We start from the raw sequence: 20,416 nt of genomic DNA, 5'->3' as shown, positions 1-20,416 counted from the left end.
ATGGGTAGTCTATTATGGGGAACCCTGTATATACATCTATTTACATAAAAAGTAATAATATTATTTGTTTGTTATTTAGGTTTAGTTATTATTTAGATCACCACAATTTTGACATACAGATTTTTTTTTCAATGTACAGGGTGTCCAAATTTCGATGGGTTTGCAGGATATCTCAGTTATTATGAAAGATAGAAAGTTGCGGTTTTCGCGAACCTGAGCTACTTTTTTGTGAAACTTATAATGCCGCAAACCAAATTTTCATAGACCTCTGTTTTTGGTATTTCAAAATTTATGATTTTCAGACACCCCCCGTATCTCGGCTATCCGGAAACTTAGTAAAAAAGTAAAAACGGGTTCTAATAGATTTTTTCACGGAGAATCCAATGGTGCACGTAGAATTTTTCTAGTCATCACGGTTTTTGAGTTATAAACACAACTTAGGTTTTTTTAAATGGAACCACCTATATTTTATTTTTTTATTGAACTGGATTTTTTTCAAGCTTTTCAATGATATATAATACTCTATACTTACCTTTATAATTAACCTCGAAATTGAAAAAAAATACATTATTTTATAAGTAGGCAATAATGATAAATAGACTGCCTAGCATGACGTCACAGAGATGGGCGGAGCTTATATCGACTCCAAACAATTTCGTTGCTAACCACAGTTGCTAATGATAAACCGTAATAAAAATGTCATTTGAAATGTCATAAAAAGTCACTTAGTTTATTTTATTTTAACACTAATTGAAAAATTGCATATGGTGATTTACCGTTAGCAACACAGTTAGCTATGAAAATGTTTGGAGTCGATATAAGCTCCGCCCATCTCTGTTACGTCAAGGCTTAGGTTGTCTATTAAGTGATCGCGTTGCTAGGATACCGGAATAAACAAAGTAAATATAGTTAATTACTGTCATAGATAACTTATATAGATGTGACATTTACGTAAAATTTTTGTACACAGCACCAGCGCTCCGAACGGCTCGGACCAATACTAATATTAAATAGCGGCTAACGTGATAAATCTTAAATATAAAATTTTCTAATTTTTTTGTGTGGAATTAAATAAAAAAAATAAAGACATTTGTGGATTTTAATAATCTTTTTATTAAAATTATTATCATAACCATAAAGTCTTATTTTAATATAAAAGAACAATAACTATAAACAATGTGTAATAATCTAATGATTAATGATAACTGTTAAAAATTTTACGAAGTGATTTAACTCTTTCGATATAAGATGAAATATTACCGCGAAGAAGTGGTAAATTTAACTAAATTCTAATAGGTTGCAACACATTTGAATGTCAAAATAACTTTGTTAAAAGATGTTAAAAATACGGTGTTAATCTGTTTATTCCTCACACTGTAATTTTACACTTTATAACACCTTATACCCCTTTCCATTTTGTAGCATTAAATGTAATGCCAATATTTTGTCTCAAGTGTATAACGCCTCCCCTGCAACCTTCTTCCTTCGTTGTCATATTGGCTCAAAAAAAAAGGATTGTTTTAGTCTGTCTAAACTTGAAATTGACTGCTTAAAAAGTTGTTTCTTTGGTAATAATTTTCTTTTATTTCTTTAGGATGTTATACTCTGGCGCTGGAATTTCCTCTTATACATCACTGCTTTCCTGAAAACATTATGTAGGGAAATTGAATGTCACGTTGGAATTAAAAAATCGACAGCCTGTGCGATTCTAAAAAAGTATAAATATAAACCCTACAAAGAACAAATAGTTCACCACTTACACCCGGGAGATGCCGAACGACGTTTGGAATTCTGTAACTGGTATTTGAACCATGCACAAAATAATATTGAATTTAGTTCCTCTATTATATGGTCTGATGAGGCATATTTTACCAGCACAGGAATCTATAATCGTCATAATAACAGGCATTGGCATCAAGAAAACCAACATATTATAATTGAGCGAGGTTTTAGCGTGGCATGTTTTATTATTGGGCCACGAATTGTTTACAAAATATTTGAAGGAAACCTTTGCGCTAATCGCTATTTGGCCATCTTGCAAGAGGCTTTGCCAGAGATTTTGGATGATATTCCTCTTATTCGGCTAAATAATATTTATTTTCAGCAGGACGGAGCTCCCGCTCATAATGCGCAGTTAGTGAGTCGCAACCTAACTGCAGAATTTCCTGGTAGGTGGATAGGCACACAAGGTCCAACGCGATGGCCAGCAAGATCACCTGATTTATCTATTTTGGACTTCTTTTTATGGGGATATATCAAGAATCGGGTATATAGTACCCAGAATCGAACAAAATTGGAATTGAAAATTGCTGTAACTGATGCTTTTTCACATTTACAGCAACATCCCATAACTATTCTAAATGCAATTAAACGCATTACTAAACTTTGTGAACAATGTGTGCATCAAAATGGTAACAACTCTGAACAATTCTTGTAACGTGAAGCTATATTTGCATAATGTTTAGTTTTTAATAATTTTTCGTTTTTAGCAAACAAAATTTAATAGATACATTTTTTTAATAAGTCAATAATTAATATTAGTATTAGTATTAGTATATAGTATTTTCAAAATTCTTTGTTTATTCTGGTATCCTAGCAACGCGATCACTTAATTTATCATAACCTACTTATAAAATAATGTGGTTTTTTTAATTTCGAGGTTAATTATAAAGGTAAGTATAGAGTATTATATATCATTGAAAAGCTTGAAAAAATTCTAGTTCAATAAAAAAATAAAATATAGGTGGTTCCATTTAAAAAAACCTAAGTTGTGTTTATAACTCAAAAACCGTGATATCTAGAAAAATTCTACGTGCATCATTGGATTCTACGTGAAAAAATCTATTAGAACCCGTTTTTACTTTTTTACTAAGTTTCCGGATAGCCGAGATACGGGGGATGTCTGAAAATCGTAAATTTTGAAATACTCCCTGTATATCAAAAACGAAGAGGTCTATGAAAATTTGGTTTGCGGCATTGTGAGTTTCACAAAAAAGTAGCTCAGGTTCGCGAAAACCGCAACTTTCTATCTTTCATAATAACTGAGATACCCTGCAAACCCATCGAAATTTGGACACCTGTACATTTACCACAAACGTGTTTTTTACAACTAGCACATACAGTGTGTCCCCGGATAGGTGAAACGACTCTTATAAAACGTAATTTTTTTTCGATATTAACTGTCATCTTTTGGGGTTCAGGCCTGCTTGATTAAAGGCTAATTTTGAAAATATTTTCAAATTTTAAAAAACAAGTGAGTGTTGATACTGAAGCTAAAACTTCTTGTGTGTCAGGTAAAGTACCTTTTCTGTTTACAGTATGGTAAAATGTTACTAAGAAATTTTATTCAGAATGAAAAGTTGTGGCCATATGCAAATTTTCATCAGGCTACTTTGATAAAACCTATTGTTTATTATTTTCGTCAATAGTACCTTATAACGACTTTTTGTTTTGAGATTCAGATTATTAGGGAGAAATAAACAAACCGTTCTGAAAATGTTCAAAAGAAATTAAGTGTGTGTTCGCCCACAAAGGAAAACAGTTGATCATAGTTAATCAGTTTCATCATAATTTTTTTTTCTTAGAGTGAATACTTCCTGCTGTAAGAAATCTTTTGATTAAACGCCAACAAGTACTTCTTTTAATTGCAGTATTTGGAAATTTTTCACAAAATAAAGCAATAATCGGTTTTTTCCCGGTTCCATAACACTGAATCACGTAAACTTTTTCCTGTAATGTTAACATTCTGTTTAAAAAACACTTTAAGTTTACTAAATTACAGTTTGAGAGATTAACAGTGACAGGAAAGCAATTTTGTTTTTCCATGGCAGTCTTTGTTAGAAATAAAATTGTTTGATATGGATTTTTTCAAAGTAGGCCGATCAATCCGAAAATTTGCATATGCCCATAGTTTTTCATTCTGAACAAAACTTCTTAGTAACACTTTCACGTATTGTAAACAGAAAAGGTACTTTACCTGCCACAAAAAGAGTTTTTCTTTCACTGTCAAGGCTCACTTGTTTTTTAATAATTGATAATATGTTCAAAATTAGTCGTTAATCAAGCAGGGCTAAACCCCAAAAGATGACAATTAATATCGAAAAAATTTTACCTTTTATAAGAGTCGTTTCACCTATCCGGGGACACACTGTATATTCACAGTTTTATTTTCATTGCAGAAACCTATTTGGCAAGTTTTTCTTATATTAGAACTTTCAGGGCTCTTCAAGATGGCATTCAAATTTTCCTGTTCTGATAGATCTTTATACTCTGCGGAAATTGTTCTGTTAATTGAAACAAAAAAATTTTTCGCGATATATTTTCGTCAGTTGTTTCGTTGTACAAAACCCATGCATTTATTGCTGCTAACTTGAGAATGTAAAAAATACTTGAAGAGGCCATCCTCGAGATCCGAGTAATACGACTATCCTGTGTGTACTTGAACTCACGACACATTGCTGAGAAGTTTTCATATTGAAAACGTTAAAAATAACGACCGGTCATTTTGACCGGTCGGTATACAGGTGTATCTGAATGACTGCAACAAACTTCAAGGGGTGATTCTTTAGTAAATTTTAAGGGTACTTTCATATATGAACCATGGGCGACTTCGGCTCCCCTAAGGAGCTACACCCCTCCAAAAATGGCGGAAAATTTTGGTTTAATTTTTTTTTTTCGAAAACCATAAACGCTAGGAAAACGAAATTTAGGGAATATGTTTAACTCATAATAGGGCACGTTTTGATGCTATTTGTACTTTCAACCTATCCTTCTAAACTACTAAACGTAACCACCCCCGTTCAATTTATGCCTAGATTTTTTTTATGAAGATGATAAGTACATTGGAAAAATTTCAGTTAGATAGGTAAAACTATTCTAAAACTTTTTTATCTCTCTGAAGTTCTTCGAAAATTTAATAATTTCTGGGAAAAAAAATAATTAAGCAAACACTAACTGTTAAGCTGTAGGGTTGTTAATCGAAAGTTAGAATGAATTTTTAATGAAAAAACCTTAGTAGGCTTTGCAATCTTTCTCAGAAATATTTTTGACGTTTAAATGTCAGTGGTTTTCTTACTATTATTATTATTTTATTTAAAATTTTAAGCGTAAATGCGATAGAACTTTATTCAAAAATTAATTTGAAAAACAATAATAACACAGGCAGACAAATTTTTAAACCAGAGACCAGACTATACCTTCCAAATAATTTTCGATACCCTGAATCCGAATCTGACGTCAGAATTGCTTCATCACCTAAGATTTTCAAGATATCTTACCTAAAATATGCGAAAAACACGATTTTTCAGCACATTCAAGGCTGAATTTACATCTAAAAGATAATTTTTTTCTACAGAAGTCATTATGCCATTTAAAACTATTTCTCTGCCCCCTTAAAATCTTATGTTATTCATTTAAATATTTTTCTTGATCCCTGAGAAATTATCTCCTAAAACTAAGAAATTCATCATATTTGAAATAACATCTGTTTATTTTCCAGTTTTATTTACAAGTTTTAAAATATTTTATTAACACTTCAAAGCAATACAAAATATTAATAAACAACAAATAACAACAAACGTATGGTCTAAAACGAAATTAATGATAAAGAACCTGAAGTGGCCTGCCCTTACCCTATCAATGTCGTTTACAGAGATTGTTAAAAAAAGGTTTCTTAATGTAGTTGGAAAAACGCATTAAAACGCAGTGAATTCAAAACATTGTAAATACTTACATACAAAAAAGTACAAATGACTGATCCGATCATACGATTTCGATAAAATTCCATATATGGTATTTTTTTCTCATTTTACAGACGTATACAAAAGTGTATGTGTTCAGGTAAAGTGACACTTCCGGTCAAGCGATTCCGTTGAAATTCAATATATCGTAATTTTTTGTCATTTATTAGATGTATACGAAAGTATATGTTAGGCTATACATATCAAAAATGTAAGTTTATATGAAAGGTTTGAAAATGTCTTCAGGTAAAGTGCCATTTCCAGTTGGTGGATTTGGTCTAAAAGGTGTTTACGAGCTTTCGATTTTGGTTTAATAGTGTTACGTTCGGGGGTTGTTTCTTATGCAGTAGGGGTTACTCGCTTGATCTTTGTTCTTTGTGAGAGGTATCGCGTAGATATTAAATAATTAAAATCTTACTTACCCTTTTATTTATCGTCGTCACCCTCCGTCAAGGCTATGAGTTAGGATGGATTGTTGCGGGGTTGAACAATTAAACTTCGCTTATTTCCCAAAATTATGTTTATCAAATACTACTTTCTACAAATGACTCTTAACTCTACGGTGGCCGGTTCGCGATTCCCCCATTGTCCCTCAATGTCCGCCGATCATCGGTCGCGGTAGCGTTAAACCCTTAGTTAGCATTTTTCATACGACCGATGTTCGGGGCATTGTCTTAAATCATGGCCGTTCGCGGCAATAGCTATATACCAAATGTCATTACGATAGCTGATTGCGTTTTTAAGTTATCGTGTTTACACATACATACATACGTACGTACATAAATACGCACAGACATTTTCTGGAAATAGTCAATATGGACTCAGGGGACCTCAAAACGTGTATATCCATCAAAATGTAGAGGTCGAATTTCAATACTTTGTCTCATATATACCTATACATTTTTCGTATATAGTTGGAGAAAAAAGTAAGAATTAATTTACAATATTTTTGTTTGATATACTTTATAACAATAAAACTTCATAACTTTCACTTATTCTCGAATATTTTTAAATTAATTTGTTTTTTATTGTATTTAATTTTGTATTTTTAAAACTTCTTTCCTATTTACATTTTACAGCATACATTTTACTATTATTATATTATTTTACTATATATATATTATTATTATTATACATTTTACTATTTACATTTTATAGCAATTGAGATGTTATTTTAGTTTCTTATGATAACGAACGCGCATCAATTCAAACGATCGTTTAACACTCTTACGCTTATATTGAGCAGCGTTATCGTTTCTTTTCAAAGACCAGCAGTAGCCAGCCATCATTCTTTCATCCCATCTACCTTGATAGTGTCGCTCTTTTTCTTTGAAATCCTGATGGAATCGTTCACCCATCTCTTCGCTGAAGGCTCCTACATTTTCCGGAAAGTAATCCAAATGGGAAAATAGGAAATGTAGCTTCACACTCATTAAACAGCCTAATTTTTTAAAGATTAATAACATTGTCGATACAATGTTTTTATATTGTTGATCCCGATGGTTGCCCAAGAAATTTTGTACAACTTCTTTGTAACTTAACCAAGCATTTTTTTCGTTATCTGTCATTGTTCTTATAAAATCGTCATCTTTCATTAAGATTCTTATATCAGGCCCCACGAAGATACCTCAACTTTAGCATGACTTAAATTTGGAAATGCAGACTTAAGATATTTAAAACAGTTTCCTTCAGTATTTAAGGCTTTTACGAATTGTTTCATCAAGCCTAATTTGATGTGGATTGGAGGTAACAAAATACGCTTTGTGTCAACAAGACTCTTGTAAACAACATTGTTGGAACCAACTGGAATCCAATGTTGTTCTCGGGCGCGACTGTCCCAAACGCAGAGAAAGCAAGGATTTTTTGTATTTCCTGATTGTAAACCAACCAAAATATTGATCATTTTAAAGTCACCACATATAAACCAGTTATGGATGTTGTAGTTGATTTTTTCGAGTACAAATTGAAGGTCTTCGTATGATTCTTTTCGCCTGGTGGAATGACCAATAGGGATTGCTGCGTATTTATTGCCGTTATGGAGCAACACTGCTTTAAGGCTTTCTTTAGAGGAATCTATAAAGAGCCGCCAGTCATCGAACTTATACACACCTACTTGATATGTATTGATAAGTCCTTCTATATCATTACAATAAACTAAGGAATTTTTACTAGAAAAATATTTCAGAAATTCCTCATCTCTTTTTCTGTACGCTGTAATTTTTGTTCCGGGTAACAACATGTTCCTCTCTTTAAGTCTGGAAGCCAATATTTCAGCTGAATCTTTAGAAAGACTAAGATCGCGAATAAGATCATCTAATGAATCTTGATCAAAAAGTTTAGGGTCTTTGGCACTAACAGAATCCTCATAATCACTGTCCTTTTCACGTTCAACAAAACTCATTTCTTCCAAACGACATTCATTTTTATTAGGTGGTACTTTGTCTAATCTCGCTATTTTTCCTTTCTTGGCTGGTGTTACGCTTTGTACGTTAGAATATAATATGTTTCCTTTATTTTTTCTATTATAACCTGTTATATCACAGGCACAGAAGTAACAGTCTTCATTGTGATCCTTAGGCTCATACCACATGGTTGGTGTAATGACAACTTCCTTTTTATATCGTTCCAATTAATCAGAGTTAATCTACAAGTATTACAAATAGATGTAGGTACCCACGGTTTACCTACATTTCTCATAAGTATGTTATAACATTCTAAAAATTTTTTTTTAATCCATTCATTAATGGTTCTGCGGTAAAATCCAATATGGTTGTGATTTTCATCTTATAAAACGCTATAGAGCTTAAATAAAAAATAATATGTAAATTGTCTCTTTTAGAATAAATAGATCTCGTAAACAATCGTTTTATTTTTGTAAATACTGCTACAGTTTTCCCATTAAAACTATAACTTTGCTAACAAACCAAATAAATTCATAAAAATTAACTGGATTTTGAATGTCCTGTTTCTCAATTGAATGGTATTCAATTTTAGAACACTCAAACTGTTTTAGAACAGTTTTATCTATCTGAAATTTTTTCAATGTAAAAAAATCTAGGCATAAATTGAACGGGGGTGGTTACATTTTGTAGTTTAGAAGGGTAGGTTGAAAGTACAAATAGGGTCAAAACGTGCCCTATTATGAGTTAAACATATTCCCTAAATTTCATTTTCCTAGCGTTTATGGTTTTTGAGAAAAAAAAAATAAACCAAAATTTTCCGCCATTTTTGGAGGGGTATAGCTCCTTAGGGGAGCCGAAGTCGCCCATGGTTCATATATGAAAGTACCCTTAAAATTGTCTAAAGAATCACCCCCTGAAGTTTGAGCACATCATTCAGATACACCTGTATATAAACCTTGACTTCAAACTGCTGCAAAAATTTTATGTTAGCTGGGCTATCTATACATTATATAATCAAGGGTCTTAGTGATGTTAAAGCAACTTATTAAATTCTTTTCCTATAAAAATTAGTATACAGTGGAACCTCGGGTTACGAGCGTCTCTGTTTACGAGTTTTTCGGTTTACGAATTTTGAGCCGGCAAAATTTTTGTCTTGGCTTACGAGCAAATTTTCGGTTTACGGGCTGCTTGGCGGGCAGGCGCGAATATAAATTTATTTAAACTTAAATGATAAATAATATAAAAAATACTGTTATTTAAAAAAAAAATAACAATATATAAAGTAATAATACATATAAAAATTATTGAAAAAAATTAAATAATCTGATAAGATTTGAAAAATACAAATTATAAATAAATTTTTACACAAAGTAATGGTATTTAACTACGTTTTTGTAATTTCCGTTAATGCGGGTCAGAACAACTCTCGCCGAATTTTGGGGTTCTTAAAGTACCTGTTCACAACCCCGCCTTTGTTCGTTACATGACTGCAATTAAGTCATAAAAACCACCCGAAATAGCGGAGACTATACGTTGTAGCCTTGATACGTGGTTTGTCTGCAGTCGCGGACGTGCAGTCGCAGCGGAGCTTTTGGAAAAGGTGTTATCGTGTTTTGGCTAGATTTTGGGTATTGTATGAATAAACTTAGATTTAAAGGAATCCTCAATATTTTCTTTATTGTAAGTATGTTTAGAAATTTTGTAGTCCTGGTGGTTTTGCATTTTTTCAAAAAGAAAAAATATGACTACAAAATGTTTTTGTGAAATTTTCAACACCATGTTTTACAGGTTAACATAAAAAATGCCCATGAAGAAAAAATCTAGTGTTGATGGAATGAAGAAAGAGGCTATCACTCTGGAAGTGAAAAAAGAAATCATCAATGTTATTTGTATTCCGTGGACGGCACAATAAAGATATATTATTATTATTATTAAGAGACATGACGGAGGTATGCGTGTTATCGAGTTAGCAAAGCAGTATAATAAGTCAACATCGACTATCTGTACCATTCTTAAAAATAAAGAGAAAATTAAAAGCATAGATGCAGCAAAGGGTCTCACAGTAAACGTATCAACGAAGCAAAGACCACGTGTGATGGAAGAAGTAGAAAAATTGTTATTAGTGTGGATAAACGAAAAGCAACTTGCAGGCGATAGCATTAGCGAAGGCATTGTCTGCGAAAAGGCTAAGATGTTACATGCCAATTTATTAAAAGATATGCCAGATTCTTCAAGTGATTCTGCTGAATTTAAAGCAAGTCGAGGATGGTTTGAAAAATTTAAGAGAAGAACGCGAATACATAGCATCTTCCGTCATGGAGAAGCAGCCAGTGCCGATATAATATCAGCAGAGGAATTTATAAGTGAATTCAAAACACTTATTGAAACGGAGCAGTACATTCCTCAGCAAGTCTTCAATTGCGATGAAACCGGTCTCTTCTGGAAAAAATGCCAAATAGAACGTTTGTCACACACGAGGTGACCAAGTTACCAGGTCATAAACCAATGAAAGACCGTTTGACAGTGCTCTTTTGTGCAAATGCGAGCGGCGACAAGAAGATAAAGCCACTCGTAGTTTACTCTTCGGAGAACCCGAGAGCGTTTAAGAGATGCAAAGTGCAAAAAAGTAGACTACCCGTAATGTGGAGGTCAAACAGGAGAGCATGGGTCGATGAAGTGCTTTTTACAGAATGGATAAACTCTGCTGCTGGTCCTGAAATAAGACAATATCTGCTTGATAATAACCTTCCGTTAAAAGCAATGCTGCTTATGGATAATGCGCCTGCTCATACAAAAAGAATTCAGGATAATATTAAGAAAGAATTTAACTTCATAAAAGTAACTTTTCTTCCCCCCAACACTACTTCCCTCCTGCAGCCAATTGTATACAAAGGGCCTTTTTAAGCTTTGTTTTGACATAACTGAAACTACGCAACTTACCCTAAAAGAGTTTTGGAAGCATCACTTTGATATTATTGCATGTTTGAAATTAATTGACAAAGATTGGAAGAAGGAGGTAACAAAAAGAACATTAATCTCTGCTTGGAGGAAATTGTGGCCTGATATGGTTCAAAATCATGAAATGGAACCTATTTCAAAAGAAACAGAGCCTTATGAAGAAATTATGTCTCTAGGAAGATCTCTTGGTCTTGAAGTAAACGAGTCAGACATTAATGAACTCATTGCAGAACATAACGAGGAACTCAGCATTGATGAGTTGAAGGACTTGCATATGCAACAATATGAGCTAGAAGAGGTAGACGAAGACAAAGAAGTAGAAAGTGAGAAAAAAAGACTGACATTGGCTGAGATTAAAGATCATACTTCCATGTGGCCAAAATTAAAGACGTTTGTAGAGGATCATCATCCAGATAAAGCAGCAGCTTGTAGGGCAATCGATTTATTCGATGATGTTGCCATGGCTCATTTTAATAACGTATTGAGAAGCCGCAAAAAACAAACGTCAATCAATGATTTTTTTAAGAGAAAACTGGAAGAAAACGACTCCACATTAGCTAAAAAGGCGAAAAAAAATGAAGAAGAGAAACTCATCATCGAAGAAAGCAGCAGCATCAGCGAATAAAACCCCTACACGATCTTGAAAATAAAAAAAAAATGAAAAGAATATTAATTTTTGTTATTCATTACCCTTATTGTAGTTATAAGTAAATAAATTTGGATATTATTGGACAGATTTTGTTTTTTTCTTTACCATTTTTTAGTCTGGAACTAATTATGTAATTGCATTTACATTGTTTCTTATGAGAAAACTCGTTTCGGGTTACGAGTATTTCGGGTTACGAGCAACCTGCCGGAACGAATTAAACTAGTAACCCGAGGTTCCACTGTATTAGGAATTAAATGATTTTAACTCATACGAGAACTCAAACTAAACCAAATGCGGTGACCGAGATTGGTAAACAAAGTAAAACACAAAATTTTGTAGGCGCAATACAGCCCGCAAAATTAACGCATTTATACGTGCTAAAATCATAACTGATATCGTAAACGTTGTAAAATAAACTCCAAGATTAGTATACCTGAAAATATCTTGATGATACAAGACGATAGGTCGCAAACTCTTAAAATTTTCTTTCTTATTTCTCGTTAAATGTGTGTTGTTAATCATGATTTTAACGTTTTGTATTCGTATGATTAATAATTCAACCACGTAGGCATACATTATTAATGAAAAAATTATGATATGCAATTCACTGCTTATGATATAAATTTGGAATAACATTATTACGGTTATTTCCCACTGCTTCAATTCAAATGTTACGAACCAATTTCAAAATAATTTTCATATTTTCTTCAATAAATTTAAATCTTTCATTGTCAACGAGTTGTTTAATATCACTTAATGGTAATCATTTCGAGAAACTCACATCGTTTTCGCAAAACTTGAATGGTATTAATCAAAATAACTGCAGCCATAGCAAGAAATTCGAGATTAAATAATATATTAACAAAATCTTCTTGTAATCTATATTACAATATCGAAAAATAATTAATAAAAATTATTGCTTTCTTAATTCTAATTAACTATTCCTTACAAATTTTTTTGATAAAATTAATTATTAGGTTAATCTGAAACTTGTTTCAAAATTCTGATCAGGAAATAAAATATAAATTTTAAGAGATCGTATCTCAAGAACGAATTGAGATATCATCATGAAATAAAAAGCATCTTAAAGCAAATTTGATTAAGAATTAGTGTGCTACAAATAATTTCTTATTTTCCATAAACATCGTTGTTATGATTTTTTAAACCCAACTCTGCATCTTTGATTGTTATTGTTATTATTAAGGGATTAATAAAGAGGTACGAAATAAAAAAAACAAAAATTTCCATTCTTAAGTATCATTTATTAATCATGACTATATCATTTGTTGGTAGTCAGCTTGAATCAAGTAGTATTGATGATGTTATACCTGATATTGGAGTCTTGTGTTAACTCCATATTGGCGAGGAACTTAAAGTTCCTTCCAGGTATGCTCAAAGGGAGCACCCTCCTTACGGGGTACTTGTATTTCCTTGTAGCAACGATTGTAGTCTCTCATAATTCCATGTCTCAACAATACTTGATTTATAGTCTTGTTTGTTAATAATAGTTGATTTTTTAAGTCATGTCTTAATAATACTCGATTTATAGTCTTCTAAATAATACTTATGATGTGGTTTATACTTATTTTATATAGTTTAATATCAATGATTGATTCCTTTTTTCTATATAGTTTCAATTCTGAGGGCCATCTTTATATTAACTTGTTCAATACATTCAATACCAATAAATTGTAGAGTTATGAAGTAGTAATAAAGTAATAATAAAAAAAAGTGTTTAATGGTGTCATAATTGATGTTAATGTTCTCAGCGAGTAAGGTGCACGAGCGTCAAGAAGACGCCACCAAAATGATGCCTTAAAGACGTTTATGCAGACCCTCCCATCTGGGATGGACACCCGGCCGAAGCTTGGGCTGACCCAAACTTCCGACCAACAGAAAAAAAGGCTCTATTGAAATTTTGATGATAAATGGTTCCAAAAGAAAGTTGCAACGGAACTAACAATAAGAGAAATAAACTATTAATAGAAACTATTACAAAAAAAGAATTTAAATTACTTACTGTATGAATGGAATGATGGTGAACAACCAACTTCATCGAGCGATGTAAGTTGATTGCTAACGATTCGAGATGTTAGTTGGTATTTATAGGTATGTCTCATCTATGATGTTTGTTATTAGACCAGATATGCGTTATGATTCATTATGATTGGAATACTGCGCACTTTAATTCTCGGAAATTTGTTTGAAACGCTTTGTTAATATTCATAATTATTTTATTATTTTAAATTGATAATAAAACAATTTGTTATATCTAATCACTTCCTATGCTAAAAATCGGTAAAACAAGCAGAGTTGGATTTAAAAAATCATAAAAATTATGTTTACGGAAAATAAAAAATCCTTTATGGCACATTAAATTTTCATCGAATTTGCTTTAAAATGCTCCTTATATCATCAGGATACCCCTACTAGTTTTTGAGATACGATATCTTAGTTTTGTGTTAACACATCAAAATTTATTAATCGTGCAGAGTTTAATTAAAAAAGTCGTTGCAACCAGATCTAAGGGAACTAAGAATTTATTTATGGCACACTAAAAATACATTAACTTAGCTTTAAAATTACGAATATCTCACTATGATATCGCAATTAGTTTCTGAGATACGATTTAATCAATTGTATAAATACTAAAATGAACAGTGTCTAATTCAAGAAATCGTAACAATCAAGTTTATAGAAACTAATAAATTATTTATGGTACACTAAAACTAGATTAAATTTGCTTTAAAATGCTTCTTATATCAACATGATACCCCCACTAGTTTTTGAGATACGATATCTCAGATTTGTGGTAATTCATCAAAATTTATTAATCGTGCAGAGTTTAATTAAAAAAATCATTGCAACCAGATTTAAGGGAACTAAGAATTTATTTATGGCACACTAAAAATACATTAACTTAGCTTTAAAATGACGAATATCTCACTATGATATCGCAGTTACTTTCTGAAATACCATTTAATCAACTTTTTAACTACCAAAATGAACAGTGTCTAATTCAAGAAATTGTAACAATCAAGTTTATAGAAACTAATAAATTATTTATGGTACACTAAAACTAGATTAAATTTGCTTTAAAATGCTTCTCATATCATCATGAAACCCCCACTAATTTTTGAGATACGATATCTTAGTTTTGTGTTAATACATCAAAATTTATTAATCGTGCAGAGTTTAATTAAAAAAGTCGTTGCAATCAGATTTAAGGGAACTAAGAATTTATTTATGGCACACTAAAAATACATTAACTTAGCTTTAAAATGACGAATATCTCACTATGATATCTCAATTAGTTTCGAAGATACGACTTAATCAGTTTTATAAGTACTAATATGAACAGTGTCTAATTCAAAAAATCGTAACAATCAAGTTTATTGAAACTAATAAATTATTCATGGTACACTAAAACTAGATTAAATTTGCTTTAAAATGTCTCTTATATCATTATGATACCCCAACTGGTTTTTGAGATACGATATCTTAGATTTGTGTTAATTGATCAAAATTTATTAATCGTGCAGAGTTTAATTAAAAAAATCATTGTAACAAGATTTATGGGAACTAAGAATTTATTTATGACACACTAAAAATACATTAATTTAGCTGTAAAATGACGAATATCTCACTATGATATCGCTATTAGTTTCTGAGATACGATTTAATCAATTGTATAAATACTAAAATGAACAGTGTCTAATTCAAAAAATCGTAACAATCAAGTTTATAGAAACTAATAAATTATTCATGGTATACTAAAACTAGATTAAATTTGCTTTAAAATACTTCTCATATCATCATGACACCCCCACTAATTTTTGAGATACGATATCTTAGTTTTGTGTTAATACATCAAAATTTATTAATCGTGCAGAGTTTAATTAAAAAAGTCGTTGCAACCAGATTTAAGGGAACCTAGAATTTATTTATAGCACTCTAAAAATACATTAACTGAGCTTTAAAATGACGAATATCTCACTATAATATCGCAATTATTTTCTGAAATACCATTTAATCAATTTTTTAACTACCAAAATGAACAGTGTCTAATTCAAGAAATCGTAGCAATCAAGTTTATAGAAACTAATAAATTATTTATGGTACACTAAAACTAGATTAAATTTGCTTTAAAATGTTTCTTATATCATCATGATACCCCCACTAGTTTTTGAGATACGATATCTTAGTTTTGTGTTAATACATCAAAATTTATTAATCGTGCAGAGTTTAATTAAAAAAGTCGTTGCAACCAGATTTAAGGGAACTAAGAATTTATTTATGGCACACTAAAAATACATTAACTTAGCTTTAAAATGATGAATATCTCACTATGATATCGCAATTAGTTTCGGAGATACGATTTAATCAGTTTTATAAGTACTAAAATGAACCGTGTCTAATTCAAGAAATCGTAACAATCAAGTTTATAGAAACTAATAAATTATTTATGGTACACTAAAACTAGATTAAATTTGCTTTAAAATGCATCGTATATCAACATGATACCCCCACTGGTTTTTGAGATACGATATCTTAGTTTTGTGTTAATAGGGTAAAACGCCAGTAATTGACCGTTGGTCAGTGTTTGACCGTTTTTGTAAAAAAATGTAAAAAATAAGGATCCAAGGAATATCTAAAAAAATATAAATATATCCATAAATAGCCACCAGTCTCCTCTCCATCCCCTAGTACACAAAAAGTCCACGACCATACCCGTTCTTGAGTTTTTGTTGTTTAATTTCGCGCTAACTACCGACCTATTCGCATCGTGCTAAAAAGCGTAATTTTTATGTTTAGAAATTCGCCTAAACAGGGTAATACTATTCAGCCGTTTTTGCATGTATGATGTTTTTTATTTGTTTGCCAGTGATCTAATAATGTTTTCTATTGGTTATATTAAAAAAATACCGCTTTAATTAATTATTTGTTGAAATAAAGCCGGTCAATGACTGGCAGTTCTAAATTTAATTAAAAATTAGTGTTTGACCAAACGGTCAAATACTAGACGAATTGGTTGTTTTATAATCTCACAAGGATTTATATTTGATTAATAAAATGGAAAAATGTGTAATACCTGTTTTTAAAACTTATATCTTCCCGTTTAAGTTGTTTAGTATTTGACCAAAACTTTTATACTTTAAAAGTAAGATACAATTAGTTTAAATATGCGGTCAATTATGAGTTTTTTAACCGATTTTAAATTTTATAAATATTTAAGCGTAATATAAATATAAGTGTAAATGTTTGTTTCTTTTCTAATTTTTTAAACCTTTTTTATAACAATAAAAGTAATTGACCGCACTTAAGCAGTAATGAGTCTGTAAAATTAAAAGGATAAAAGGTTGGTCAGACGCTGACTGTTATAGTGGTCAATTATCAAACAATGAAAAACTATATGGAAAATCTAGCAAATATGAAACAGGTTAACATTTTATCAGTACCAATATGACAACGAAGCCTAAGTTTAAAAATAGTGAAGAAGATCTTCAAAAGACTCGATGTAAGAAGTAGGGGTTTATCTGATGAAAAAGCAGCCAAGATGTTTAACGTTCCAAAGTAAAATCTTATTTATAAACAAAAAGGAAAAACACCAGTGCAGAGGAAAATGGGCCCACCAGCATTTTTAAATTCTGCAGATAGGGGTTTTCCTGTTACAAAAACCCAATTTAAAACAGAAGCATTTTGCTCCTGTTTTAAAAGATGTTCTTAAAGAGGCAAAAAATATAAACATTTTTTTGTGAACAAAACAGTATGGAAAAATAATGAAAATGAATATTATATTAAGAATCGGTCAAACATTGACGGTTTTAAGGTCAAAGACTAGATATTATTGGTCAAGTAATGTAATCAAAGTGGTCAAACACTAAATGCCAAATACTGTTTTCCTTTTCAATTTTTAAAAAATATTACTTCATGATGTGTTACGGTTGTATTCTTCCTTAATGTTTCATTTGTGTGTTTAACCTTTACTTTCCTAATTCTTTGTTTTATTTTATTTTGGGTTAGACATTTTATTTTGTTATCGAGTATTTTGAGTTGCATAAACTTCGCGATGATTTATTTTGTTTATTTTGTTGAATTTTTGTTTAATTAATTTTTCTTTTTCAGCGACAATTCTCCGAAGATCTCCTTTCATGATTTTCCTTTTTCCTTTTCAATTTATTTTCCTCTAAACTTATTGTACTTCTTCGTTTCCCCTAAAAGATGGTGTTAATTCTTTCGTTATTCTTGTTTGTGCGCAAGTATCAATTTTTTTGTGAATTTTTAAGGATATTTATCGTCTGTGTAAGATTTTCTCTTCCTTTTTTTCAAGTCAGATCAGTACGTGTACGCACGTAGAGTTAGGATTTTTGGTAAAGCCATTTTGAATTTTTTGCGTGATGATTGGTTCCTAATCCAAATTTTTGGGATTCATCTACGTGTTGTGCAATTTATTGGTAACGTTTTTGCACGTTCAATTATCGGATTATTCCGGATTAAACCGTATTTTGAAACTTTTCTAAGTTTTTCTGACTAAACCTCGAAGATCTGAGGTAAGATATTTTTATTAAATACATTTTATATTTTGCCTTACACATTCATACCTTCATTTATTCAAACATACATCCTTTTAACACCAAATTAATTAAATTATTATCATCATTTTTTTTTATATTTTATTTTTCCATCCTTTCTACTTTTTTTTTATATTTTTTTTTCTTTTCTAATTTCCTCGTGTTCATTTAAGGTTTTAATTGAAGAGCGTAAATTTTGGCAACCTTTCTGTAACATTTTCGAGACAGAAGTTTGGTTATTTTGTGAGATTTTCGAAGTTCTACCTTTTCGGAGGGGTTCTTCCTTGAGGATTTTGGTCGAGGTTGCATTGCCACCACCTATTAAGTTTTCCTTTCCCTGAATCGGAGGAGATTGTCGCTGGAGCTGGAAGAATTTGCTTGGATCGTCTACACGTGGTCAAGACAAGGTCAGACCTAAACGTTTGTTTTTATATACCGCTTCCCGGTGAGCTTTTGTTCAATTAATTAGTACAATTTAAATTAAATTCATTAAATCATAAATCAAATAAATTAATTAAATATATTTTATATATATCATAAAATTATCATAGATTGAAAATATTCAGTATTTTGTTGTCAGTTAAATCAAACAAAATAATCTTTATTTTTCTTTGTAAAATTTTGGCGTACACATTTATTTCAATTTTTTTTTTGGTACGCCAACAATTCTTATCTTTTTTTTTATTGTGTTGCTTCACGTTTGCTGGACAACAACATTATTACTTACGTAGGTATATCATAATATTTTTTTTATTTACCTTATTATTTTTTTTTTTTTTTATTTTTACCGAATAAATATTTTTTTGCAACTTAAAATATCTCGAACTGTTTATTATTATTTTTTTTTTGTGTTTGTGTCCACTTGTGTCGATAGCATCACTTTACCACCTCACGTCACAGTTCGTGGACAACGCAGGGTTAACTGTGTGGCGCCTTATAAATAACCCTACCCGTGTTCACTGGGCCGGCAGAGGACCTGCGTTAGTTATTAAATTGCTAATCGACTGTATTGTTCTTTTTTGTGTTCATAAGTCGTCACAGATGTTATATTTTATATGTAGGGTAAGTAACTTTAAATGAATCAGATGTGTATTTGATCATATTTTGATCATTTTATGTAAAGGCAGAGATATCTACAAGAAAAATAATATGGCTCGGTCAAACACTGACATTAAAAAATCCTTAACAGGTCAAACACTGGTGCGTTTACCCTACATCAAAATTTATTAATCGTGCAAAGTTTAATTAAAAAAGTCGTTGCAACCAGATTTAAGGGAACTAAGAATTTATTTATGGCACACTAAAAATACATTAACTGAGCTTTAAAATGACGAATATCTCGCTATGATATCGCAATTAGTTTCTGAGATACGATTTAATCAATTGTATAAATACTAAAATGAACAGTGTCTAATTCAAGAAATCGTAACAATCGAGTTTATAGAAACTAATAAATTATTTATGGTACACTAAAACTAGATTAAATTTGCTTTAAAATGTTTCTTATATCATCATGATACCCCTACTAATTTTTGAGATACGATATCTTAGTTTTGTGTTAATACATCAAAATTTATTAATCGTGCAAAGGTTAATTAAAAAAGTAGTTGCAACCAGATGTAAGGGAACTAAGAATTTATTTATAGCACACTAAAAATACATTAACTTAGCTTTAAAATAACGAATATCTCACTATAATATCGCAATTAGTTTCTGAGATACGATTTAATCAGTTTTATCAGTACTAAAATGAACAGTGTCGAATTCAAAAAATCGTAACAATCAAGTTTATAGAAGCTACTAAATTATTTATTGTACACTAAAACTAGATTAAATTTGCTTTAAAATGTTTCTTATATCATCATGACACCCCACTAGTTTTTGAGATACAATATCTTAGTTTTGTGTTAATACATCAAAATTTATTAATCGTGCAGAGTTTAATTAAAAAAGTCGTTGCAACCAGATTTAAGGGAACTAAGAATTTATTTATGGCACACTAAAAGTACATTAACTTAGCTTTAAAATGACGTATATCTCACTATGATATCGCAATTAGTTTCTGAGATACGATTTAATCAATTATATAAATACTAA

At 30.9% G+C, this 20,416-nt stretch overlaps 1 protein-coding gene and 1 long non-coding RNA gene across 2 annotated transcripts; one reads left to right on the top strand and one right to left on the bottom strand.

The window, feature by feature from the left end:
- Positions 1-10,091: 10,091 nt before the first annotated feature.
- On the top strand, positions 10,092-10,622 carry LOC139432438 (tigger transposable element-derived protein 1-like). Its single transcript, XM_071200965.1, has one exon. The coding sequence runs from the start codon at positions 10,092-10,094 to the stop codon at positions 10,620-10,622; it is 531 nt and encodes a 176-aa protein (XP_071057066.1).
- A 2,366-nt stretch (positions 10,623-12,988) lies between these two features.
- LOC111429380 (uncharacterized) lies at positions 12,989-13,893 on the bottom strand. Its single transcript, XR_002708184.2, has 2 exons — positions 13,768-13,893; positions 12,989-13,703 (listed from the first exon to the last, which is right to left on the bottom strand). It is a non-coding gene; the product is annotated as an uncharacterized lncRNA (long non-coding RNA).
- Positions 13,894-20,416: the final 6,523 nt, after the last annotated feature.

The sequence above is a fragment of the Onthophagus taurus genome, unplaced genomic scaffold (assembly GCF_036711975.1).
Source record: "Onthophagus taurus isolate NC unplaced genomic scaffold, IU_Otau_3.0 ScKx7SY_15, whole genome shotgun sequence".
NCBI lineage: Eukaryota > Metazoa > Arthropoda > Insecta > Coleoptera > Scarabaeidae > Onthophagus > Onthophagus taurus.
Note: the sequence above shows the minus strand (reverse complement) of the source record. Positions and strands in the feature narration are given on the sequence as shown.

Bases quoted from the DNA above. Each gene is read 5' to 3' on its own strand.
- LOC139432438 (XM_071200965.1), top strand. From the start codon at position 10,092: ATGCGTGTTATCGAGTTAGCAAAGCAGTATAATAAGTCAACATCGACT.